Raw genomic sequence first — 26584 nt, 5'->3', positions numbered from 1 at the left:
TCAGGCCTCTCTGTGGGCTGGGAGGGAAGCAGAGTTTCAGGTAGGAGGTTGATTAGTGGGACTTCTCCAAAACAGTGGAAACACAGAGTTGTCTGCCCACGTTTGTAGATGCATCAAAGCACTGCATTGCACCCTTTCCTTTTCTCACTCCTTCTTCACTCCCTCCTGCAGGACTCCTAATTCATTCAGAGGTAGTAGCAGTAGCAGTGGAACCATGTACCCAGTCTGTCGTTACACAGCATAGTTATAATCAATCATGTCTGAAGAAAACAGCCAATACGGGCAAGGAAATACGGGCAAGAAAAGTATTTTAGTGGAAATACACAACGTCTATTTTCATCTCCTCTCTCTTGTGAGATCAATAGTGGGGTCTCATGTGGTCCACATCAAGGTCCGTCTAACTGTCTGGGGACAGATTGCCTTTAACCATCTGCATTCACAGGTGCATATTTCAGGCCACATTTACCCGCAGCAATTTGGGGAGTTGTCCATGCCAGCAGCACTCATATTATAGGCAGTGAGCTGTACCCATCTTCAGGAAGAGTGCAAACATGTTTTTCACCTTCCTGTTTCACAAAAACATTTTTTTTACTGATCTCAGAACAGTGAGTGCATTGCATGGTGTTACATGGTAAGAAGCTTATCTGAAATTGATTTATATAGCATTAATAGTTTCAAGAACTGTAGAGTTGTCCTGATAACATTGCGGATTCTGCTATTGTGAAACATTGTTGTGGCAGTGGTTTGTCCTGAAGGACAGGGGGGGAAGTGTATGAATGTTTTATTGTGTTTTGATTAACGGCAATCAGTTCATTTATTAGTAGCCTCTGACATTACATTTTTACATCTAGAATGTCAGACAATTTCCATACTGTACTCACACTGGTACAGTGCTCTGCGTGTGTGTGTGAGATTGGGATAAAGAAGCCCGAGTTAAATCAGTGCAGTGTTTGCTCTCTCTCTCTCTGCAGAAGAGCAGGACTGAGTGAAGATGCCCCTCACTGCCAGGCGGAGCAGCCATCCTCTACCGGCTCTGCATTACCATAATAACATTGAAAAATAAATTGAAATGGAAATGACTGCCACTGTGTGTCTGTACTACATGCCAGACAAATGAAACAGGGCTTGTATGCCAGCATCACTATTCAACAGCTACCCTACTCCTTTCAATTTCCCAACCTCCTGTGTTACAGCGAGTAAACAGTGACTTGTTTTGGAGAGATAACCTATTATAGGAGTATATTAGGAAACATATGTTATTACTGAGGGACTGTATTATCTTCAGGGATGACAGGGACTAGAGGGACACGGTGGGTTTCAGAGTCGCCAGTTCCCGTTATTGCTGGCTGTGACATATAGAATAAGAGTGATATTAATGGTATAGTCTTACAGGGGGCTTGCTGTTCCTGCTCCGTGGGCTCCTCTTCAGTCTTCAGAGGTTGACCTTTGATTTTGTAGACCAGGGCCAGCAGACGACCTTTAATAGACGTGTCCTGGTCATCTTCCTCTTCCTCCATAGGGATTCCTACACAAACACACGGCACAGGAATAAAATCGATATCCCACTCCTGGACAAATACCGTTTCCTAGGGGTCAATTGGGCAACATATGTCAGCTGCATCATAGGCTTTCATTTGCTAGTGTAATGTTTTTTGTCTTTCCTTTCTCTTTCCATGCAGTCTCCAACCTAAGGTGCTGCTGGAGGTCAGAAAAGTACAGCATGACTGTAGAATACCATCAATATAGTACCCACCCCCTAGGTACATACAGCCCTTTTCAATTATTTATATAGTACCCCCTAGGTACATACAGCCCTTTTCAATTATTTATATAGTACCCCCTAGGTACATACAGCCCTTTTCAATTATTTATATAGTACCCCCTAGGTACAAACAGCCCTTTTCAATTATTTATATAGTACCCCCTAGGTACATACAGCCCTTTTCAATTATTTATATAGTACCCCCTAGGTACATACAGCCCTTTTCAATTATTTATATAGTACCCCCTAGGTACAAACAGACCTTTTCAATTATTTATATAGTACCCCCTAGGTACATACAGCCCTTTTCAATTATGTATATAGTACCCCCTAGGTACATACAGCCCTTTTCAATTATTTATATAGTACCCCCTAGGTACATACAGCCCTTTTCAATTATGTATATAGTACCCCCTAGGTACATACAGCCCTTTTCAATTATGTATATAGTACCCCCTAGGTACATACAGCCCTTTTCAATTATTTATATAGTACCCCCTAGGTACATACAGCCCTTTTCAATTATGTATATAGTACCCCCTAGGTACATACAGCCCTTTTCAATTATTTATATAGTACCCCCTAGGTACATACAGCCCTTTTCAATTATTTATATAGTACCCCCTAGGTACATACAGCCCTTTTCAATTATTTAGCAAAACATCAAGACGTCAGAGCAATCTGGAGAGGCAGTGAACTAAAACACATCAGCAGAGAGATAGAAGACGTCCTTTCTGCAAAGAAACACAGGAAGCTCTAAGACAACATCCCCCTGTAATTCAAATGAATCTGGGAATCTGGGGAGCTCCGACAATAAACATAGATTTACAAGGATGAGAACTTATTACATTACATAGCTTGTGAAGTGAAACATGCAATTATAATAACTTTTGCTGGGGATGTTTTCACCTGTCCTATTTGGACAAGCATTGTGTCCAATTTGTTGTGAGTAATAACATTGGCCATGTTGATGGTTTTGTTTTCAATGAATCCCACAGCTCATCTCTACAGTTTCATTTCCCACTCAGGCCCTGTGATGCTGCCATTCATATTTTATTCCTAGTCAGATGGCAGGTCATAATATTTAGGTCCAGACTGGAGACATAAACCCTCCTGATGGTGTTCTTTACCACAGTGCAGCCGCAGCTCGTTGTGGAAGGCATAGAGCTCCTCCTGAATGTCCTCTGGACACGGGCAGTCCTCCCCCGTACTGAAGTTCAACAGCATGTTAATCTGAAACACACACAAACTGTCATTTAGGTCACATGACTGTAGTATGCAATGGTATTTTTTAATTTTATTTTTTAATTTTACCTTTATTTAACTAGGCAAGTCAGTAAAGAACAAATTCTTATTTTCAATGACGGCCTAGGAACAGTGGGTTAACTGCCTGTTCAGGGGGAGAACGACAGATTTGTACCTTGTCAGCTCAGGGGTTTGAACTTGCAACCTTCCGGTTACTAGTCCAACGCTCTAACCACTAGGCTACCCTGCCTCCCCTATGCATTTTATACATATATAGTTCAGAAAAAATAGCAACTATGACCAAGCTTGTATGCAGTAATAGAGACTGAAGGTAAAACAACATTAAAGTTTGCGAACAGTGCTGAAGTGACCCTGACGTGCTGTGTAGATGAGGAAATGGGGAGGTATCCCTCCCTCCCTCCTGTCTGGCAGGGGGGGGTGAAGGGGGGGTGTAAAGCCTGGATGCGTCCCCGTCCCCGGGCAGAGGAAATAGCACAGCAGGCAGGGATGGATTCCCACAGCCTTGAGGCTGGGCAGCGGAGGGACAAACTCAAATGAAAGAGCTTTGGGGAGCAGTTAGAGAGACAGTCACTAGGCCTTTCTCAGTCAAATTATAGAGCTTTGGGGAGCAGTTAGAGAGACAGTCACTAGGCCTCTCTCAGTCAAATGAAAGAGCTTTGGGGAGCAGTTAGAGAGACAGTCACTAGGCCTCTCTCAGTCAAATTAAAGAGCTTTGGGGAGCAGTTAGAGAGACAGTCACTAGGCCTCTCTCAGTCACTCCGGGCTAGCAGAGCGGTTCTCTCCATAATGAAAGAACCCACTGATACAAAACCAAAGGGAATTTGAGGAAAATAAATATATTAACCATGAATGAGGAAAAATGACTGAATGATCCCACACTACTCACTAGAGTTTAGAGTGGAGCGGTGGAAAGAGTGCTGCTGAGGTTTATGAGTACAATGTGCCCTTGTTGCGGTGTGTGTGCGCATGCTTGCTAGCTTAGAACAGTAGTCTCAGCAGCAGCCTGTTCTGTGTTAATGTGCAAACTCTTCTATCTAATACAAATGTAACAAGGTCAACACACGCAGATGTCTGCAGTCACCCCAGTTGTCATGAAGTGGGCAGCATTTCAAAAAGCCTAAGTCAAACACACATTTAAGGCCACGGCCGAGAGTCTGTGACTAAAACTGCTTGCCGGTGACTTTGCCACTCTGTTGCTCCACAAGAGAGATGATAAACTCCCTGTAACCTACATCATTAACCAGGAGGCCATCATAGGTTATTTCTATTTCAGTGTGTACCTGTTCTTGGGGAGGCGAGCGGAACTCCTTGGTCTTCTTGGCGGTGACGGCAGCAGACATGTTGAGGGCCAGCATCAGCTCGTTGTACCTGAACTTCTGGTTATACTGCAGCTTGGAGACAAAGCTGTCTGAGAAGGACACAATGGCCTCGATGCGATGCTTCAGCTCACAGTCACAGAAGTAGTGCAGCAGCTCGCACATCTAGCAGACAAACACAGTTTCCACATATAATATCATCTGGGATTTAGACACAGACACTAATGACACATATCTTCAGGGAACTTATTAGAAGAGAAAGCATTGATACAGAGACATTACATGGCTGAGTGATTTTAAAGTGGACTATAAAATGTCAGTGGATTTTTGCGGAGCATGTGATTGAAAGCCTAGCAGAACCAGTACCTGTCGTTTCACTGGCTCAGGCAGCCTCTTCTCCAGCAGACCTTTCATTGGCAGCTTGGCGTCTTTGGCCGCCTCCTCCTCCCCGGCCTCCACCGCCTTCTCCTCGGTGCCTGTCAGCCCCTCCTTCTCTGTGGCCTCCATCACCACGGCGACGGCATCCTCGCTATGCTCCACAAACACGTTGGGGTCGATGAGGAGCAGGATCTTATGAACATCCTGACTTCCCAGCACACCCATGGTGAGCAGTGTACCAATCAGCCTCAGGATGGGCACAAACTGGTACTCCACGCTGCCCCCTACAGGGTCCCTGATGTGATGCCCACCGCCCTGCACGGCCTCAGTCAGCATGGTGATGGCCTTCTCCTTCAGGGCATCCAGGGGGATCTGGGGGCTGTACAGTTGCTGCTCCCTTTTGCTGCTGATGAAGCAGGGGGGGTAGAAGTTGAGCCGGGGCTTCAGGGAGGTACTGAGGCCCACACCGGGAGGAGAGTGGTGCTTGGAGGCATCGGAGAACAGGCGGATGCTGCGCGTCTCGGCGGTGATGGGGATAATAAACTCGTTGTTCATCATGAGGCGGGCCTCCTTGGCCGTCTCCAGGTGAATGCTGATCAGGATATTGTAGAAGCCCTCGCGCAGCATACCCGACAAGTACTGGTTGTCGATGGTGTAGAGCAGCTGGGATTGGTCCAGGTGGCTGCAGAGGGCGTGTGCCACGCGGGTGTTTCCCAGGGCACACAGGGCACAGTACAGCTTCAGGGTGTGGTAGTGGAACTTCCTCAGGTCCTCCTGCTCAGACAGCTCCATGATGTCAACACACCTGGTGGGGAGGTCAGTATACTGTTTAAACAGAGCGAGGACATATACAGGAGCGCTTATGTCCTCAACCAGGGTGTGTGGTGCAATCTGTGTATGTGTGCACATCTACCTGTTCTCCTCAGGTATGTGCACAGCCAGCATCTGCAGGGGCTCCCGACACTGCACCACCCAGCCATGTCTCTCACTGACCCTGGCTGTCTCCACCTTCAGGAAGGTGTTGGGCATGCGACTCCACAGCACTGAGTTGATGGTCTGGACATCCAGCCTCGGAGGGCACTGGGGTACTGGGTTCTTATGCTCACTCTTAAAGATGGCAGCTGACAGGGGCATGGCATTCTGTGGAGGTCAGAGGTCAAACAGAGGACATTGTAGTTCACGCAATGGATCAGTAGAAACGGTGGATAGATTTAAAATGAGGGGATTAAAATCGAGTTACTCTACCTTTATCTTGGACAGCTCAAACTGGAAGAGGTTGGGGCTGGTCGGTCGCACAAACACAGCAGGAAACAGCTTTGTGTTTGGTTCTACCTGGTCAAGAAAAAGAGCACAGCACTAATATAAGAAGTTTACAGACAGAAAAGGCATATTGAGGCCATACTGCAGTTACAGTATAGAGGGGGACTATAAAGAGTAGCATTGAGAGTGCATGATGTTCTGGAGCTATCTGACTCGGTGTGTGTGTGTGTGTGTGTGTGTGTGTGTGTGTGTGTGTGTGTGTGTGTGTGTGTGTGTCAGAGAGAGACTAGGGAAGAGGCTGGCAGGATGGCTCAGAACAGTTTAAAAGCTTGCCGTGTTTCTACGAGGGGAGAAATTAAGAAGATCATGCCCTTTAAAAGGGGAGGTTTTGTTGTCTGGTTTGAGAGTACATACACAGACAGCCAGACACTGAGCTGAGATCTGGCAGGCTGGACAGACAGACCCTACCCTGCTGCTGAGCCCAAGGCAGGGGGGACTGAGTGACTATCACACTAATGAAGAGATCAGGACAGGCAAATCTTTTTTTAGAGAATAGATGGTGTTGTTCTGATAAGAGACTGACAGATGGGACAGAGACTGTAGGGCTGATAGCAGCAGGAAGGAAGGAGACCGAAGAGAGTGTGATACAAGATTGTAGACTGTGCAGTGGACATCTTAAATAGAGACATTGTGTAGTTGGCTATACTGTACCTGGTAGGAGGTGGCCAGCTCCTTGCCGTTGCCAGTGAAGGTCACCAGGCCAGTGGCCAGGTCAATGAGACAGCCTATCTCCAGGTCCACATTACTGCGACTGGACGAGTGACCTGAGCTTGTGACGTCCCCACCCCACACCATGTAGCAGTTACTCCTCCTCACACTGGGGAATGGTGAGGGAGGAAGAGGAAAAAGAAGATAGTATCTGAGTATCTGATTAGTTGCTTATCACTATTCATACCGACATGAGGATGAGGGTTTCCTTAACAACACGATTACCTCTCATGGACCCGACCACGCTGGTCTCCCAGGGTAACTGTCACCGTCCGGTTCTTACTGAGGTTGAAGTGGTTGCTATAGTAATGGTAGTCGGGGGTGACCCAGCCCACCCACACACAGGATGGATCCTGACCAGCGAACACCCTGACAGAGTAGTGGTACTGCAAGACAACATGGTGGCAGGTTAGCTTGACGACATGGCACCTGAACTATCATCAGCTGCTCATCATCCATTTCATACCGTGCTGATGTTGCTGTAATCTGTTCCTCTTATTCCATCATGACTGTGTCTCATAGACTTCAATGGATGTCTACAAGGAAAACATCAGCATTGAATAATTTCTTTATATACTGTAAGTTAGAAGATAAAGCGCTTTTACAGAAACTAAGTTCAATACTGTAAGTGTCATATACAGATGTTAGTGTTGTACAACAGTGAATGTGTGTTCAGAGACCTGACCTGTGTTTCAGTTTGAGGGACTCGGGATCTTCATGCACTCCGTTCATGTCCATGACAGGGCTGGTCTTGAAGAAGGAGTGGAACTCCACGGGCATGCTCAGTCGACAGTACACCATGTCACCATTACTGTTCTGGGTCCCAAACGTCCTGTGGCTCACCTTCAGACATGGAGGGCTGTCGATGGTGCCATCTATTCTTGTCACCTGGGATGGAGATGTATTTAGACAACTGATTTAGCCATTCTCCATCTTGGAAGTGAGATATCTTACTGGTTCTTTAAGGTAAACCTTCTGTGAACCTCAACATATCATGTATATTACCGTTTCGAATTTTGTCATTGACCTTTTGACTTTTGGTCTTACCATTATGTGGTTGTGGTTCTTTGGCACATTGACAAAGGTGGGGAGGCGTTTGCTGAACCACATGGTGACCTCACGGTTCATGTTGACGGCAAAGGGTTCGAAGCCCTCCTGGAGACCACACATGGTGTAGTACTTAAAGGTACTGGCGTCCTTCCCCAGGTTCATACGACCCACCTGGGACAGGCCCAGACTACACACTGGGATAAAACCTGGGGAACAGAGAGAGCGAGAGAAAGCGAGAGAGTCAATGAGAGAGAGAGAGAGAGAGAGAGTTAGAGAGTGAGAACAACTGTCATCATCATCCTTCTCATTCTAAGAACACACACATTAGGGGGAGGGGGAAATCAATCCAGCTTTTAATAAAAGCCATTTACAAGTGTCAGATTATATGAAGTTCAATTCATGATGGTGAGGCACGTATTTTCACTCATTTTGCAGCATGTCTGTCAGTGATTTGACGGCACAGAGACATAAGAGAAGGGGCAGAGCTTAGAGAGGTCCTTCACATACACTCACCGTCTTCAGTCTCACACACTCACCGTCCTCCGTCTCGAAGTCGGCAAAGCAGAGCTCAGAGCCCTTGTTGGTGATGAGGATCTCTCCGTTGAGGGTGAAGATCATAGACTTGTCCTCCATGTTGATCATACAGCCCACCACGTCCCCCGCGTGCCAACACCGCCCAAAGAAACGACTGCCCATGTTCAGACGTTGACCCTGAATATACACACACAATAACGCTCTACAATCTGACTCCATCCTTATTCAAAATGTGATTTATTATGATACACACAAATCATACTCTCCAGGCTAGCTATGCCATCATCAACTATGATAAAGTGTCTATTTTCCAAAGACATAACTGTCCTGCTCTGATCTGTTTCACCTGTCCTCGTTATTGTCTCCACCCCCTCCAGGTGTCACTTTTTCCCCCGGTGTATTTAACCCCGTGTTTCCTGTCTATCTGTGCCAGTCCGTCTTGTATGTTTAGTCAAGTCAACCAGCGTGGTTTTTCCCGTACTCCTTTTGCTATTCTCCTTTTTCTAGTCCTCCCGGTTTTGAACACGAGCCTGTCTGCCACTCTGTACCTCCTGAACTCTGATCTGGTTTGGACCTTTTTGCCTGTCCACGACCATTCTCTTGTCTACCCCTTTGGATTATTAAACATTGTAAGACTCCAACCACCTGCCTCCTGTGTCTGCATCTGGGTCTCGCCGTGTGCCTTGATTATAACGCTATAGGCATGTAGAATAGAGTTGAGGGCTCACCTTGTATCCGTCGAAGACAAAGGCCAGCTCATCAGTGCCCAGCTCTACATCAGGCTTACATCCAGGTCTGGCCCAGCCCACACGCATGTCTCCCCCTGTCACCACGTCAAACTCAAAGTACCACTTCCCCGTCATCACCGCGTACGTCCTTTCCACACGGAAGAAACGGATCTTGTCGATGCTCAGTCTGTCCACCACATGGCCTGCTGGGTGGGAAGACAGCCACAGTATCAACACAGGAAGTGTTGTACTGTTCTGTGTATGTCAACATGGCTTCGTGTGGTAAAGATAACTTACCGCCCTCCTGATCTGGAGGTTCGATATTGTATCCGTATCCAATCAGAGTGCGGATGGCCTCACGGAGGCTGTCCCTGTTGGACTTCTTAGTGCGCTCGTCTAATAAAGAATATGGCACCAGGCGAGGGTTCCGCTTGCTCTTCACATCCTGCATTGAGCACAGATGGGCACAGTCAGAATCCCACGCACACCACTCATCATCGTGCTGATACTTAGCCAGCTCCATGGACCCGCTATAGGCCAGTGTTTGTCACGACTGGGCTGCCAATCTATAAGGGTCATTGAGTAGTTCATTGGGCGTTTGACATTATTACTCCGGCGCTATACTTATATTCTGTGTATCCTTTTGGTGTCATTCATCCCTCTGCAGGAGGTAGTGTTACATTTAGCAGTATTGCTTTTGAGCTTGCTGCTCTTACATAGAGAGAGGGTCCTTCTTTTGTCCAAAGTTATAAAGCCTTCCGTGTGTTTACTGTATGTGAGCTTTGGTCAAAACCTGCAGTGCTTTCACAGACATAACACAGAAGACTGTGTGCTTTACCTGCAGAATGCCATAGGTCCATCCTTGTTTGACCCTGTCCTTGGCCCACACGTTGTGGGCGTTCTCCGCCAGTTTATCCACCAGAAGTTCCTGGCCTGGGGTCAGCTTCACGTCAGACAGCTCTAGTGGCGTGGGCTTGTAACCATTCGACATCATGTAGCTTAAAACAAGACGAATCATTAGAATGTCTAACTACCTAGACAAAACAGTATTTGTCATGATTTTTCTTACATTATGCTAGCCTATCCAGAACATAGGAATCTCGAAAAGTTGGTAAATCATGTATTAGGTTCTTGCTGATCTGTGTATTCAAACGTCTAGTAGACTCTTACTTCTTTGGGAGTTTGATCTTCTTTAGGTCCTCTTCAGCGTTGGCGTTGACCTGGACAACATGGCATCCTAATGCCAGCAGAGTCCTGTGAAGAGACAGATAAACAATCTCCATCCTGGGGATAAGACCTGTCTACACAAGATGATCTCTCTAAGAGGGTGACTCACATTGCCTGCACACTAACTAAATACTATAATCAGCAGGCATAATGTTATTATACTAGGTTTGGTAGGTTTTTGCACTCCTACATCAAGCAGAGTGGCACATGAACCAGCATGAGCATACACAGAGAGCATTGTATTGTTTAATTGTGCATGTCCCGGTCCATTATGAAACCATATAATCACCTTAAGGACTTGTTAAGAAAGAGTTATTCACACTTGTATCAGTAAAATCTCATTGCTTTGTCATTGTAAGAGGACAAATGAGAGATGTGGTGTGATGGCAGAATAGCAGGGCTGCTCTTTAGGGGCCCAGGCTGTCTGTCTCTGTTGTGTCAGCGTCACTGTAGATGAACGTTAAACAAACCAGACTTTCTCTCTCTCTAATCACACACACACACACACACACACACACTTCTCTGTCTCATGAAACTTTATTTTGTGTTTCTCAGTGTCTGGGTGTGGGCTGTCAGTGTGGATCATTAGCAGATGTCCTACGGTGACAGGGGGGTGATGTCAGGAACACTGGGGGTGTTTCAGTTGCTGAGAGTCCAGCACGAGAGCACCTTCAGTCTACTACCTAACTGACCCCTGGTTCACCCACACCTTCAGTTTACTACCTAACTGACCCCTGGTTCACCCACACCTTCAGTTTACTACCTAACTGACCCCTGGTTCACCCACACCTTCAGTCTACTACCTAACTGACCCCTGGTTCACCCACACCTTCAGTCTACTACCTAACTGACCCCTGGTTCACCCACACCTTCAGTCTACTACCTAACTGACCCCTGGTTCACCCACACCTTCAGTCTACTACCTAACTGACCCCTGGTTCACCCACACCTTCAGTCTACTACCTAACTGACCCCTGGTTCACCCACACCTTCAGTCTACTACCTAACTGACCCCTGGTTCACCCACACCTTCAGTCTACTACCTAACTGACTACTGGTTCACCCACACCTTCAGTCTACTACCTAACTGACCCCTGGTTCACCCACACCTTCAGTCTACTACCTAACTGACCCCTGGTTCACCCACACCTTCAGTCTACTACCTAACTGACCCCTGGTTCACCCACACCTTCAGTCTACTACCTAACTGACCCCTGGTTCACCCACACCTTCAGTCTACTACCTAACTGACCCCTGGTTCACCCACACCTTCAGTCTACTACCTAACTGACCCCTGGTTCACCCACACCTTCAGTCTACTACCTAACTGACTACTGGTTCACCCACACCTTCAGTCTACTACCTAACTGACCCCTGGTTCACCCACACCTTCAGTCTACTACCTAACTGACCCCTGGTTCACCCACACCTTCAGTCTACTACCTAACTGACTACTGGTTCACCCACACCTTCAGTTTACTACCTAACTGACCCCTGGTTCACCCACACCTTCAGTCTACTACCTAACTGACTACTGGTTCACCCACACCTTCAGTCTACTACCTAACTGACCCCTGGTTCACCCACACCTTCAGTCTACTACCTAACTGACCCCTGGTTCACCCACACCTTCAGTCTACTACCTAACTGACCCCTGGTTCACCCACACCTTCAGTCTACTACCTAACTGACCCCTGGTTCACCCACACCTTCAGTCTACTACCTAACTGACTACTGGTTCACCCACACCTTCAGTTTACTACCTAACTGACCCCTGGTTCACCCACACCTTCAGTCTACTACCTAACTGACTACTGGTTCACCCACACCTTCAGTCTACTACCTAACTGACTACTGGTTCACCCACACCTTCAGTTTACTACCTAACTGACCCCTGGTTCACCCACACCTTCAGTCTACTACCTAACAGGCCCCTGGTTCACCCACACCTTCTGTTAGTCATATCCCACTGGGCAAAAACTGGTTGAATCAACATTGTTTCAACGTAATTTGCCAACGTATTGTGACATTGAATCTGTGTGGAAAATACATTGGATTTGAAAAAAGTCATCAGGGTGAAATTTCAACCATCATGGCATCCAATTTTCAACATAGACAAACCATGTATAAAATATGTTAAATTTGTACCTTTGAAACAACGTCAGATTTTCAACGTCACTATCAGAAAAAAAATGATTGGCTGGGCAGCACCTCCTACTGGAGAGTTAATATATCTACAACTAGCCCTTTGGTCTCCTATCCAGCGTTTTAACCAAGCCCAGCTTTGATATTTATCAATGACTATTACCAATGTGCTATCGTGAGAATGATTATTGAAAGATCCTTTAATAACTAAATAGATTCACTGTTGCTATCAAAGTCATTCCAAAGGGAAGGTTTAACAGAGCAAATTAAATGTAACCATACTTAATAAGTTATATATCATCAATGATACTATTTAGGCCTATATAGCATTTGCAAAGTCATCAATAGCTATTGTTTCAATTCAACCCAGACAATGCATAAAGGCCTAGGGTTTCAAGCTTAGCTTGATTTCAAATGTAATCTTCATGTTAATAATTAATATGTTGGATTCACTTCTACATATCAACCAAATATCTAAGTTAAAGAATATGATTAAATCAAATCAAACTTTAAATGCAATTTAAATAAATGTTGATTTGATTTAGTCCTAGATTTTTTTTATTTAACTAGGCAAGTCAGTTAAGAACAAATTCTTATTTACAATGATGGCCTAGGAACAGTGGGTTAACTGCCTTGTTCAGGGGCAGAGCGACAGATTCTTACCTTGTCAACTCAGGGATTTGATCTAGCAACCTTTCAGTTACTGGCCCAACGCTCTAACCACTAGGCTACCTGCCGCCCCAAAATGAATGAAGACGTGAATCCAACATATTAATTATACATTTGTAGACAAACTAGAATGAAGGCCAGACTAAGTCAGTGGCACAAAACATACATATCCTTCAAATGTTGATTTTTGGTTGCATTGTCAACCAAACACAATTCAATACTACTTTTGTAAATCAGTATATAGCCAAAGGTTAAGGCTATATTAATAACTAATGTAACAGTACAATTCAACCTTAAAATGAGTAACACATCCATAGTCACATTTTGAGGTTACTCTAACTATTAATGTCTTCTTATGCAATCATAGTAATTTTGCATGTACAACATAGCATGCAAAGGTTGCAGGTCTGTGGAGATCTTTAATCTGTGCAGAATCTGATCACTTGCATGAACTTTTAATGTAATCTCAACTGCAATTCAGGTCATTTGTTGTGCTATTAGATGAAGCACAGTGATGCACATTAATCTGTTGTATAAATAAAACATATCTGACATTCTATTGCCATTTAAACTTTGTTGTGCTTTAAAACGTTTGAAAGACATTGTGACATTTAGATGACCACTGAACAAACAATCAGACATGGCCATTCCATTGCTTTTAGATGGGTGAAAGCATAGTGATAGCACATTGGGAATTCAACAAACGTCTGGCTGTCCTTTTTGAGTGGTTGAATAAAAAGGTTGAAATCTCATTGATCAACATCTCAACCAAATATGACGTGGTGTGCCCAGCGGGATCTCTCCTTGTCTTTCTATTTCTCGCTCTTCATTACTGAAACTAACATAGTTACTTATAATGCAGGACATACTTCAAGGTTTCCGTTGACATCTGCAGGTTGTAATTCTTTTCCGTTTCGGGCAGTCTGGAAAAATCCACCAGGCAGGGGTGCTGCCGCTTATTATCGTCCCTTATCTGTGAAACACATGAGAATTGTTCATGTACAAGTATTTGTACATATTACAACTGTCTTGAGGAAAGGGGAAAGAAATATTCCAAAAGGTGAGTATAATTCAAATCACAATCAAGGTTTTTGTCAATCAACAGGGGAGTACTCTCTTAGGGGAAAAAAAGGGTGCCATCTAGAATCTAAAAGTGTTCTTCAGCTGTCCCCATAAGACTTAGAACACTTTTAGTTCCGGGTAGAGCCCTTTTGGGTTCCATGTAGAACCCTTTCCAGAGAGTTCTACATGAATCCCAAAAGGGTTCTACCTAGAACCATAAAGGGTTATCCGATGGGGACAACCCATAAACACTTTTGGAACCCTTTTTTTCTAAGAGTGTGGGGATGCTGTCTACTTACAGGGGGCTACTGGTATACTGGAGTGATAATACGGTCTAGTCTAGTGGACATGTTATGAATGTAGAGGAGGAGCATGTTTTCTTGGAAGATAGAGAGGTGTGAGTCCTGAATACCAAGCCAAGTGAGATATAGAAGTATATTCTTGACTGCTGTGTTTTATCTCTAATAATCCCTCTTGCTGCTCTTTCCAGCCCAAGCAGGATTACATCCATGTTGACCAAGAAAACATGAAGTGGTGTTGTTGTACAGATGTGGCTATTTGTGTGCTACATGAAACCCAGGCATTTCTTTTGTGAATAGCACAAGAACTCCCCAGGAATTATTTTACCTAACAGACTTTTCCTACAGCCTACTACAGTCCAGAAAGCCTACTACAGTCCAGACAGCCTACTACAGTCCAGACAGCCTACTACAGTCCATTCAAATAGGGCTTTGTCAGAGGACAAAGAAGTCCATGCTGTTATTCTTACTAACCTTCGTATGAATGTCACACAGCTTGTTTGAGATTATTTTTATACCGTCAATAGTCCATGCTGATAAAACTATTACAAGTTTTCTATAACCATACTAGCCTCCGATAGTGAAGTGTGTCAGGGAGGTAATATAGATACCCTACCTCTGTACCCCATAGCAACCACAGCAACTAAAACTCAGACCTCTTTAAAATCAGCACTGAAGCTGTGCTCTCCGGAGAGTGGAATAGAATAACAGCGCTGTCCAGGTATGTGTTCTGTTCAGCCCAGATTTAGTATATTGTCTCCCTGGTGTAGCTTGCCCCATGTACTGCCAGGACAATGTCACCCGGCCTAAGCTAACGAGGTCTCGTAAAAAACAGATAAAAGCCAAACTGCTATGTCAGGGGTGCAGAATTCTGTTTAAATGAATAAGAGAGTTTGACCCCGGCGTAATAGATCTCCTCACCATCAATCAAAGGCTCTACTAAGATGTGGGAACTGATGGAATGGCTGGCAGTCCAGTGGGTGGACAAATCACACTGTCACAGTTGTGTTTAGAAGTGGGATAGAGTGGAAGGAGGACTGCAGGAATTAGAGAATCATTCAGTAGGGTGGGCTACGGTGGTCTACTCTACACACATCCATCACTTATGTAAAAATAGATATAAGAGCTGTGTTGCATATTGTTTCTGATATTGATTGTCTGCACCTTTAAGGGCAGTGGGGCACAACAGGTCATTTTGGCAATGTACTAACATGAAACAAAGAAACAGTCATTCAGTCTTTGTAACAGTAGGGCTTAATGAATTCACATCCAGTTTAATAATCTGGAATTCAACTAACAGAGAGAGAGAGAAAAATAGTCTTTCCAATCATTAAAGTGTCCACTAAAATTCTCTGAACTGAATTACAATGTTGGGCGGCAAGTAGCCTAGGGGTTAGGAGTGTTGGGCCAGCAGCCGAAAGGTCATTGGTTCAAATCTCCGAGCCGATTAGGTGAAAGATGTGCCTTTGAGCAAGGCATTTAACCATAATTTTACCAGGGTCGCTGTCAATAATGGCAGATCACTGGCCATGAGCCCACTCTCTGAGAGTGTCTCAGGGGGAGTGGGATATGCAACAAATTCATTTCCCAATTCACACATGAACTTGTTTGATATAAGTGTGAAATAAGACATATGTAAACACACACCTAACTCTCTTAGTCTCTTATCTTAATATCTATAGTCTAAACATGTCACTGAGGCCTATTTCCTTCTGGCCAAAATGTCCTTCTGTGCCTTTGACTAAAACAATTGCATTGTAATTCATGACTGATTTAGGACACAGAAAATATGAGTCTCTCGCCTACAAACAAACAAAAATGGAGTCTCTAGAATGAATGGCATGACGAGCACAATAGGAGAAATACGGGAGTATTCTTCACTTACCCTCTGTTGGGTTTGAACCGCAAATTATAAAAGAGAAAGCAAAATGGTGTACAGGCTTGTTTTGGTGCTTTAACATTGGTAGAATTTACAAGATTAGATCAGGGTTAATGCATTTCACACAAATAATTATCAATACAATTGGCCTAACACAAACAAACATTTGCAAGCTGAGATTTACTTATGTTTATAGTTTATTTATGTTTATATTGGTTGATGATCCATTTAGAGGTAATGTATTGTGTCTTTCCTAAGTACAGTGCCTTCGGAAAGTATTCAGACCCTTTGACATTTTTCACATTTTGTTACGGCCTTATTCTAATTGAATTGTTGTTTGTTTTTTTACCTCTTATCAATCTACACACAAAAACCCAGAATGACAAAGCAAAAACATTTAATTTAAACATTTTTAAAAATATATAAAACTAAAATATGACATTTACATCTGTATTCAGACCCTTTACTCAGTACTTTGTTGAAGCACCTTTGGCAGTGATTACAGCCTCGAGTCTTCTTGGGTATGAAGCTACAAGCGTGGCACACCTGTATTTGGGGAGTATCTCCCATTCTTCTCTGCAGATCCTCTCAAGCGCTGTCAGGTTGGATGGGGAGGTTTGCTGCACAGCTATTTTCAGGTCTCTCCAGAGATGTTCAATCGGCTTCAAGTCCGGGCTCTGGCTGGGCCACTCAAGGACATTCAGAGACTTGTCCCGAAGCCACTCCTGCGTTGTCTTGGCTGTGTGCTTAGAGTCATTGTCCTGTTGGAAGGTGAACCTTCGCCTCAGTCTGAGGTCCTGAGAGCTCTGGAGCAGGTTTTTATCAAGGATGTCTCTGTACTTTGCTCAGTTCATCTTTGCCTCGATCCTGACTAGTCTCCCAATCCCTGCCACTGAAAAACATCCCCACAGCATGATGCTGCCACCACCATGCTTCACAGTAGGGACGGTGCCAGGTTTCCTCCAGATGTGACGCTTGGCATTCAGGCCAAAGAGTTCAATCTTGGTTTCATCAGACCAGAGAATCTTGTTTCTGATGGTCTGAGTCCTTGAGGTGCCTTTTGGCAAACTCCAAGCAGGCTGTCAAGTGACTTTTACTGAGGAGTGGCTTCTGTAGGAAGAGTCTTGTTGGTTCCAAACTTCTTCTATTTGAGAATGATGGAGGCCACTGTGTTCTTGGGGACCTTCAATGCTGCAGAATTTTTTTGGTACCCTTCCCCAGATCTGTGCCTTGTCACAATGCTGTCTCGGGCATCAACGGACAGTTTTTGCTTTGTCATTATGGGATATTGTGTGTAGATTGCTAAGGATTTGTTTTACTTCATCGATTTTAGAATAAGGCTGTAATGTAACAAAATGTGGAAAAAGTTAAGGGGTCTGAATACTCTCTGGAGGCACTGCATGTCAATGACATGGACTGCCCAAAATAGTTTGCCAGTGCTCTGTGAATCTATTCTCTCCATCAGTGTTAAAGAGGTCTCCTACCTTCCCATAAGACCAGCCCAGTTCTATCTTGTTCATGGCCCACAGCTCGTGGATATTCTCAGCCAGTCTGTCCCGGACCTTCTCCAGGTATGGCAGCATGACGATCTGAGAGACAGAGAATCAGTGTCGTAAATAAACAGCATCTGTTTGTAGACAGTACAGCAGGCCTGTGTCATCAATCATACATTGTGGATATTTGGAAACACTTACACTGTAGGTATTACTGTACAAGCCTCTTTAAAACATGCAGAATAAACACTGTTACTGTGTTTAAGATGAGCCATGTTGCAGTTAATGTGAGGCGTTCTGAGCTGAAAGCCATACCCCTGTTACCTGGCTGGTCTCCACAGGGGTGGGTATGAAGGAGGCCTGAGAAATGAACTGTGTGGTCCCCAGCAGGTCTCGGACCCCCTCCATGTCCCTTTTGTACTCCTTCACCGGCTCCACCTTCATCTTCTCCTTGGGGAGCAGGGCCTCGTAACACGGAGCATAGCCCGACGGAGGCAGGAACTTGAAGTCGCCATGACGACCGCCCATCAGGAAACGCACCCTAGAGAGAGAGAGGGACTTATCAATCAGTGTGTTCAGTATGTGGGTGACAGCTTGAGAGTGATTGATAGGTTGATAGTGGTGGAGGGGTTAGTTAGAGCAGAACATAGAGCCACTGAGTGCCACTGAGGCTAAACCCTAGCCCCTCACCAGCTCTAGCCAAGCCCTAGACCCGCTCTAACCAACCTCCAGACCAGCTCTAACCAACCCTCATACCAGCTCTAACCAAGCCCCAGCCCCAGACCAGCTCTAACCAAGCCCCAACCCCAGACCAGCTCTAACCAAGGCCCAGCCCAGCTCTAACCAAACCCCAGTCCCAGCCCAGCTCTAACCGAGGCCCAGCCCAGCTCTAACCAAACCCCAGCTCTAATCGAGGCCCAGCCCAGCTCTAACCGAGGCCCAGCCCAGCTCTAACCAAACCCCAGGCCCAACCCAGTTCTAGCCGAGGCCCAGCCCAGCTCTAACCGAGCCCCAGACCAGCTCTAACCGATCCCCAGCCCAGCTCTAACTGAACCCCAGTCCCAGACCAGCTCCAACTGAACCCCAGCCCAGTTCCAACTGAATCCCAGCCCCAGCCTCAACCTAGCTTTAACCAAGCCCCAGGTCAACTCTAAATAAGCTCCAGCTGAGCCCGGCAGAGCAGAAAGTGACTATGACTAACCCCACTTTGAGAATGATGCAACATTTCAGCCCACCACTCAGAAGCCCTCCTGGGCCGTAACCGAAATAGCAGCTGTAGTAGTGATGATGACGCATTCACTCCAAGTCTCACTGAGTGCAGTGCACAAATCAATTATTAACAAGTGTGTGCCGTTGCGTAGCATGCCCCGCTGCAGAGGACAGGAAATGTTCAAACCCCACAGGGTTCGTTTACAATATATGATGTAGCCTGCATCATACAGACAGACAAAATGCAGAATAACGCTGACAGAATTCCTATAATTATGACTTCCTGTTAATTTTGTATAATGCTGTATAATTTTGTATAATGCTTCTGCAAATGTTATTGTGGTAATTGAGATACAGGGTAGCTTGCAGACCATTATGGAATTTGATGTGAACTGAAATATTTTGAGCTGTCAAGCGTCATGTCTCGGACAGTGGTCCAGAATAGTAAAATGCCATTTTGCTGTAGAAAACAGGGTCGGTCATAAAATCCTGGAATGCTTCCTGGAGCTTGAAATGTCATTTTTCAGACATGTCAGTCACATCATTTGAAGTTGCCATGGCAACACAAGTGAGTAAGATGTATGCCGAGCCCTTAAGGATTCATATTTAGAGGAAACTATAGAGGAAAGGATTAGATGGAGTTTTGTGCAAACTAGAGGGAGAATAGAAAGCAATTTGAGGAGAGGGCCCTGTATGTGTGTATACGTGTTCATTCATATAAACGACAGGTGTGTGTGTAAGACAAACACATACTTGACGCCAGCGGAGAAGCTGACAACAGGGAAGAAGAGTCCATCGATGTTGAAGTTCTCGAACATGCCCTGTACAGGCTGTCCATTGATCCTGAAGGAGATGCTGGGAGCTCCCAGGTCCAGACAACAGCTCACCACATCCTCAGAGGTCAGGATGTGTTGGTTAATAGAAGCCACCGCCCGGGAGATACGACCTGCAATAAACCAGTCTCAGCACAGAAATATGACCTGCAAGACACACACTCACTTTTGCACACGAAAGCACACACACACAGTGGGCAGAGATATTTTCCCTGCAGGACACACACTGTCTAGACACAATCTGGGTGACTTCTCATAATTTATGAAGCAGGTGACTTAATGTGCTTGAGATTCAGATGGAAAAAAACTGACCTGACCAGAGATGAAGTCCGTCGAAGCCGTAAGAGTAGAGGTCGTCCCCCACCCCGTTGCCCCCCCAACCCTCCCCTCCACCTGGGTAAGGGGCGTAACCCTTGTTGGTGGCCCAGCCCACACGCAGGTGAGAGGGGTCACTGGTCAAGAAGTGGTCCACCTGATCAATCATCAGCTCGTAGTACCACTTCTTATACTGGGCCGAGCCCTCACTCATTCCCAGGTAAATGTTGGGCCTCATGCTGCCAAAGATTAGAGACACGGATTAGGGTTTAATCACATACCGGTAACTGTGATCGATGTTGTTAAATGCACCTTCACCTTGCACAATCCAATCAAACAAACACAGCAATGAAAAGGATATCCAACACTAATATATATACTGTATATAAAGTATATAACTCGTACTTTACAACCAGTAGCGCCTTAATCTAATTATACTGGGCTGGGATGGCTTTTTACCTTTGAACGTCATTGACCAATCGGGTCTGGAGAAGCAGATCTCTTTTGGGGAGCAGGTGATCGCAGATGAGGTTCTGATTGGCTCGTACTGCCACCCCATTACACACACACAGGGAACAGAGCACATCCAAAATCTGCAGGCAGAGAGAGAGAGAGAGAGAGAGAGAGAGAGAGAGAGAGAGAGAGAGAGAGAGAGAGAGAGAGAGAGAGAGAGAGAGAGAGAGAGAGAGAGAGAGAGAGAGAGAGAGAGAGAGAGAGAGAGAGAGAGAGAGAGAGAGAGAGAGAGAGAGAGAGAGAGAGAGAGAGGCAGAGAGAGGCAGAGAGAGAGAGAGAGAGAGAGAGAGCAAGAGAGAAAGAGAGAAAGACAGAGACAGGGAGAAAGACAGAGGCAGGGAGAAAGACAGACAGAGACAGAACAGGACCAACTCATCCGTAGTCCTTTTCCATGTTACTATTAGAGGGAGAGCAATACCTTTAGCTATTAAATAACAACTTGTCTATTAGAAAGTTTTCCACAGTATGTGGCATGGTATTATTTAGAAACATGTATTCTAGTGTCAAAATTGACTTAAAAGCATAAGTAGGATAATTTTGGTCATAAAGTCAGCACATTCCAAAACTGAGTTTGGCAAGATTTGTGTAACTGAGGTCATCACGACTTACTTGAACTACAATTATGACCACTTGCCCAGAAACACGGATTTGTAACACCTAGAGAGAATTGTCATGCACAGACAAAGAGCTGCGGTGATCTTGATAGTGATCACTCAAGTATGCCATGTGTTTTGGGCAAAATGAGAATTGAGACTGTGTGCACTTGCATTCCAACTACCACTTGACAATATTCCAAAAATCAGAATCAATTCACGAGCATCTTGTGTTTATCTAGATTAATTATGACTATTTTGAGGAAGTGGTACTGTCTATGTTGTTGCTACCCTGCCTCAAGAGGGACAAACAACAATAACTTCCAGGGTACAATAAAGCAAACATAACACACCCACATCAAACCACACCCCCAAGACTCAAATCTCGTTTTTCTTAATGAGCAATAGAAAAAAATGCAGAATCGGTGAGTCCAGCCGCTCTTTAATGCAGCCAGTCATAATTACTGAGAGATGCTAATCAGCAGAAACCACATCCAGTAATATCATTTTGATGCATGTGGGCCCATCCTGGCTTTACAAAGCAGAAGAATTAAATGGGCAAAGAACGGCAGCCAAGGGAGCCAGGCCAAGACCTGAGCTTTATTATCAGAGGCTTTATGAGCGGCTACAGCCAAATGATACAACCACTGTGATTTATGACAAAGGAGATGGCAGCCCGGCTGGAGTGCTTATTTCAATGTAAACATATTGATACACAATGCCTATACACATTACAGTCAAATGCCCAGCTCCAACAAGGACTCATCAACTCTCTGCAGCCCTGTCAGCACTGGGTGTACAAAGAAAATGCAGGCTCATCTGTGAATTACTGTGCTTTATAAGAAACTGTGGTCAAGCTCTTGTGATGGATGAATAGTATCAAAACAAAAACTATGTAGTTCCAGTATATTCACTTGATCATGCTGATATATTTGATACAGCTCCTCCTCCGGTTTCAGCTCACCTTGTGGTTGCGTCCATGTTTGTAGAGCAGGGAGATGATGGACTTGATGTGTCCTCTCTGGATGATATTTAGAGCCTCCGGGCTCTCAATTAGAATGCAGTGGAGAACCTCCAGTATGCCTGCCGTGGCAAATCATCAATTAACGGCCACCGAGGACAAGGGAACAAGACACAAAAGGTCATTTCGCAAATGCATGCTCCTGAGCACAAGAAGAGGGTATGACGATACATGGCCAGGCATTACTAAAGCCATCCAGGACTCTAAACACCAGGTCTGGGGTTTACAACAGTGCAATCCAACTCCACATCACCTTTGAAACCATATGCAGGTAGGACAAGGTCACACAAAGCTTTAGCTTTATTGATTGATTGAATCGATAATGAAAAAAGAAGTAGGCTGCTCCAGCCCGGAGACTTTCCATACATAAAAGATTAGCAGGGATAAAAACACAATAAAGCCCGGAGGCTTATTTCCATTGTGGTCCTCAAACACGTGTCATGGTGGTATCATGTTATCATTTAAACACGTGTCATGGTGGTATCATGTTATCATTTAAACACGTGTCATGGCGGTATCATGGTACCTGAGGAAGACTCCAGTCTCTCCAGCTTGCTGACCAGCCAGTCCAGGTTGTTGGAGAACTGGGTGCAGTTGTTCCTGTTGCCTCGGATCAGCGCCGCTACAGGACACATGGACAAGGGCACATGTCAAGGGGAGGAGACACGATACATATCCAGATGGCAAGTTTGAAGAGGATAATGCAAATTGCTTATCTTTGACCTTCAGTACAGCAAAAACATAGCTCCTATAGAAATACACTGCACATCTTCCGCAAACAAACAATGACACCCATGTCAAGGGAAGAAGACAGGTTACATATCATCTTTGCTGGTTATGAAGAGGATAATTCAAATTGCTTGTCTTTGCACCTACAGCCAACAACACTGCCAAACCTTACATCTTACACAAGCACAACAACAACAACGTCACACAAACTGCACACCTTAAACCACACTCCATGCCAAGGAAAGAGTAGTGTTCTTCTTCAAAGCCTTTATGCATATTAATTAAGCTGCGGCGTATAAAGGAAGGGCGTGACATCAGGGGGACAGGAAAGGAGAGTCGTCCCAGCCAAAAATGACAGGGTCACCTGGCATAGACAGAGGAGAGGAGGCCTAGCTCACAAATCCATTTAGCTGGTGCAGGTGTGTGGAGGAGGGGGTACGAGAGGGGGGACGTGGTCTGCACATTAATGCTCCCCATGAGGAGAAAGCACCATGTAAACACGCTGTGAAGGGCTCAGACAATGACACGGAAACTAGAACTGGGAAGCTTCTGAGCAGGAGACATGCTCCTACTCTCAAGAGGGAATGCCTATAATGTACAACTGACATGTAAGATTGGACTGTTTTTTCCCACCCTGAAAGACCGTATTCGAACAATTAGTGGCCTAACTCAAGGATATGGGGAAAAGTGGTGACCATCTGGTGAACATGGGCAGTCCAGATTGTCTGGGAGAATGTTGTAGACATGCTGGGGGAGATGTTGGGTAGAGGCCCTGGAAGCACTTGACACAGACGTGAAATCTGCATGCTATCCTTATCCACTTCCAGCCCCTGCACGAAGCTCCAGCCCCTGTTTGTGGGTGTGTGTGTTCAAGTTTTATTCCTCGTATGTGCAAGATACACATGGTATACACCGTCCAACCAAACGCTTACTTGCAGCTTCCTTCTCGACAACGCAAACTAAAATAAAGAATAAAAGATAAGAACACGAACATAAAGTAAATGGCTCAGTAGAATAGAATAAACATTTTTGCACAAGTATAATACAGGAAGGCACAAGTTATTGTCCAATATTTACACATGTATCAGAGAACGGGGGATTGGGGGGCAAGTGTTAAAGTTGTGCAGTATTAGCAAAAGTAAATACGAGTCTGGTAGCAGCAATTGTGATGTGTGTGTAGCATGAATGCATGTGTGTGTGTGTGCATGTACATGTGCGTACAGTACGTATGTGTGTTTGTGAGTCTGTGTCTGGTACTAGAGTGCATGTGTACTGAGGCTAGGGCTGTGAAGGTCATGACGGTAAAGTTTATTGGTGGTGTACATAGTTTGCAGACGTCATCGCAGGTGCAGCGAAATGCTTATGTTTCTAGCTCCAACAATGCAGCAATATCTAGGCAATACAACAACAATACACACGCCTTCTGTCATTGTGAAGGGTCCATTTCAGGTGTGTTTGTCCGGTCTACAATACAAAATGTGTACTGTTGAGGGTACTCGAAGACTGGAGTTGAGCACCACTGGCTAAATGGGTGGACTGACGGCCATTGCAGGGAGCAAAGCAGGAAGAAAAAGCAGGATGTGTCAGTATGTGGTGTGATTTGTTGATTCAATTCAACTGACATTACAAAAAATACATTCCATTGTATGAGCCACATCATTCCCCTTTGACATCATTGGAACGAACATTGTACACTACCATGGAAATGATTTGCATTACAACAGCAGGCATCGACTGTGAGTTCACCCACGAGTTTACCAGTCACATTGCCAGGGTTAGAGGTTCCAAGCCTGCTCTATTCATTCTATTTCTATGTGTGCTGCTGCAGGGAGGGGGGCATTGTCTAGGCAACCAAAGACTAATTTGCTATTACACCTTGTTTGTTTCAACAAGGAGCAAAAAGTTTCTTCACGTTGTTAAGAGTCCATGTTACCTCAGAAACGGACTCAACCGCACGAATGCCCGGCCGTCCCTTCTTCAGTCAGCTGTTCGTTCCACACACACACAAAATATATATACACATATATACACACACACACACACACACACACACACACACATACACACATACAGTATATACATACGGTACATACATACAGACATACAGACATACACCACCAGTTAAAAGTTTTAGAACAACTACTCATTCAAGGGTTTTTCTTTATTTTTACATTGTAGAATAATAGTGAAGAGATCAAAACTATGAAATAACACATATGGAATCATGTAGTAACCAAAAAATAGTGTTGAACAAATCAAAATATATTTTATATTTGAGATTCTGCAAAAAGCCACCCTTTGCCTTGATGACAGCTTTTCACACTCTTGGCATTCTCTCAACTAGCTTCATGAGGTAGTCACCTGGAATGCATTTCAATTAACAGGTGTGCCTTGTTAAAAGTTCATTTGCGGAAGTTCTTTCCTTCTTAATGCGTTTGAGCCAATCGGTTGTGTTGTGACAAGGTAGGGGTGGTATACAGAAGATAGCCCTATTTGGTAAAATACCAAGTTCATATTAAGGCAAGAACAGCTCAAATAAGGAAAGAGAAATGACAGTCCATCATTACTTTAAGGTCAGTCAATACGGGAAATTTCAAGAACATTGAAAGTTTCTTCAAGTGCAGTTGCAAAAACCATCAAGCGCTATGATGAAACTGGCTCTCATGAGGACCGCTACAGGAATGGAAGACCCAGAGTTACCTCTGCTGCAGAGGAAAAGTTCATTAGGCTTACCAGCCTTAGAAACTGTAGCCCAAATGCTTCAGAGTTCAAGTAACAGACAAATCTCAAAATTAACTGTGAATCAGGCCTTCATGGTCAAATTGCTGCAAAGAAACCACTACTAAAGGATACCAATAAGAAGAAAATGCAACAATGTACGCTGACAATCGGGAAGCAAGTTCAGGGAGTGAATACATTCAAAAAATGTTTTAACAAAACAAGAAACACAAACAGCGCACAGACATGAAACAGGAACAATGACGACTGAGGAAGAAAACAAAGGGAGTGACATATAAAGGGAAGGTGATGGAGTCCAGTTGAGTGTAATGCTGGTGACAGGTGTGTGCCCTAACGAGCAGCCTGGTGATCTAGAGGCCGGAGAGGGAGCACACGTGACAGTACCCCCTCCCCAACGTGCGGTTCCAGCCGCAGGACGCCGACCAGGATGACGATCCCGGGGATCAGGAGCGGACCGGTCACCTCTGCTAAGGCGCAGGAACATGTCAATCCAGCTGAGGCGCGGGAGCATGATGACCTAGAGCACCGGAGAGAGAGCATATGTGACAGAAGAGACTTGCTTGGGCCAAGAAACACGAGCAATGGACATTATACCAGTGGAAATGTGTCCTTTGGTCTGGAGTCCAAATTGGAGATTCTTGGTTCCAACGGCTGTGTCTTTGTGAGACGTGGTGTGGGTGAACAGATGATTTCCGCATGTGTATTTTCCAACGTAAAGCATGGAGGAGGTGGTGTTATGGTGTGGGGGTGCTTTGCTGGTGACACTGTCCGTAATTTATTTAGAATTCAAGGCACA

General features: G+C 45.0%; 1 protein-coding gene across 1 annotated transcript in view; it reads right to left on the bottom strand.

The window, feature by feature from the left end:
- LOC110505504 (ryanodine receptor 3) overlaps positions 1–26584 on the bottom strand; it is a 163015-nt gene that overhangs the window by 55932 nt on the left and 80499 nt on the right. Inside the window, exons 15-39 of the mRNA XM_036962270.1 lie at positions 22847–22942; positions 22264–22382; positions 20653–20786; positions 20191–20432; positions 19799–19991; positions 18161–18377; positions 17828–17932; positions 16350–16352; positions 13973–14076; positions 10233–10316; positions 9901–10060; positions 9360–9507; positions 9063–9268; positions 8337–8511; positions 7798–8006; positions 7436–7638; positions 7217–7286; positions 6976–7136; positions 6694–6859; positions 5968–6054; positions 5636–5862; positions 4711–5527; positions 4309–4509; positions 2893–2995; positions 1391–1525 (exon numbers count right to left, since the gene is read on the bottom strand). Of these exons, the coding sequence (XP_036818165.1) occupies positions 1391–1525; positions 2893–2995; positions 4309–4509; positions 4711–5527; positions 5636–5862; positions 5968–6054; positions 6694–6859; positions 6976–7136; positions 7217–7286; positions 7436–7638; positions 7798–8006; positions 8337–8511; positions 9063–9268; positions 9360–9507; positions 9901–10060; positions 10233–10316; positions 13973–14076; positions 16350–16352; positions 17828–17932; positions 18161–18377; positions 19799–19991; positions 20191–20432; positions 20653–20786; positions 22264–22382; positions 22847–22942 (4365 nt within the window). The remainder of the gene's footprint in view (positions 1–1390; positions 1526–2892; positions 2996–4308; positions 4510–4710; positions 5528–5635; positions 5863–5967; positions 6055–6693; positions 6860–6975; positions 7137–7216; positions 7287–7435; positions 7639–7797; positions 8007–8336; positions 8512–9062; positions 9269–9359; positions 9508–9900; positions 10061–10232; positions 10317–13972; positions 14077–16349; positions 16353–17827; positions 17933–18160; positions 18378–19798; positions 19992–20190; positions 20433–20652; positions 20787–22263; positions 22383–22846; positions 22943–26584) is intronic.

This window comes from Oncorhynchus mykiss, chromosome 25, assembly GCF_013265735.2.
Source record: "Oncorhynchus mykiss isolate Arlee chromosome 25, USDA_OmykA_1.1, whole genome shotgun sequence".
Classification (NCBI taxonomy): domain Eukaryota; kingdom Metazoa; phylum Chordata; class Actinopteri; order Salmoniformes; family Salmonidae; genus Oncorhynchus; species Oncorhynchus mykiss.
The sequence above is the reverse complement of the archived record's forward strand: the minus strand, read 5'-3'. Positions and strand labels throughout refer to the sequence as shown.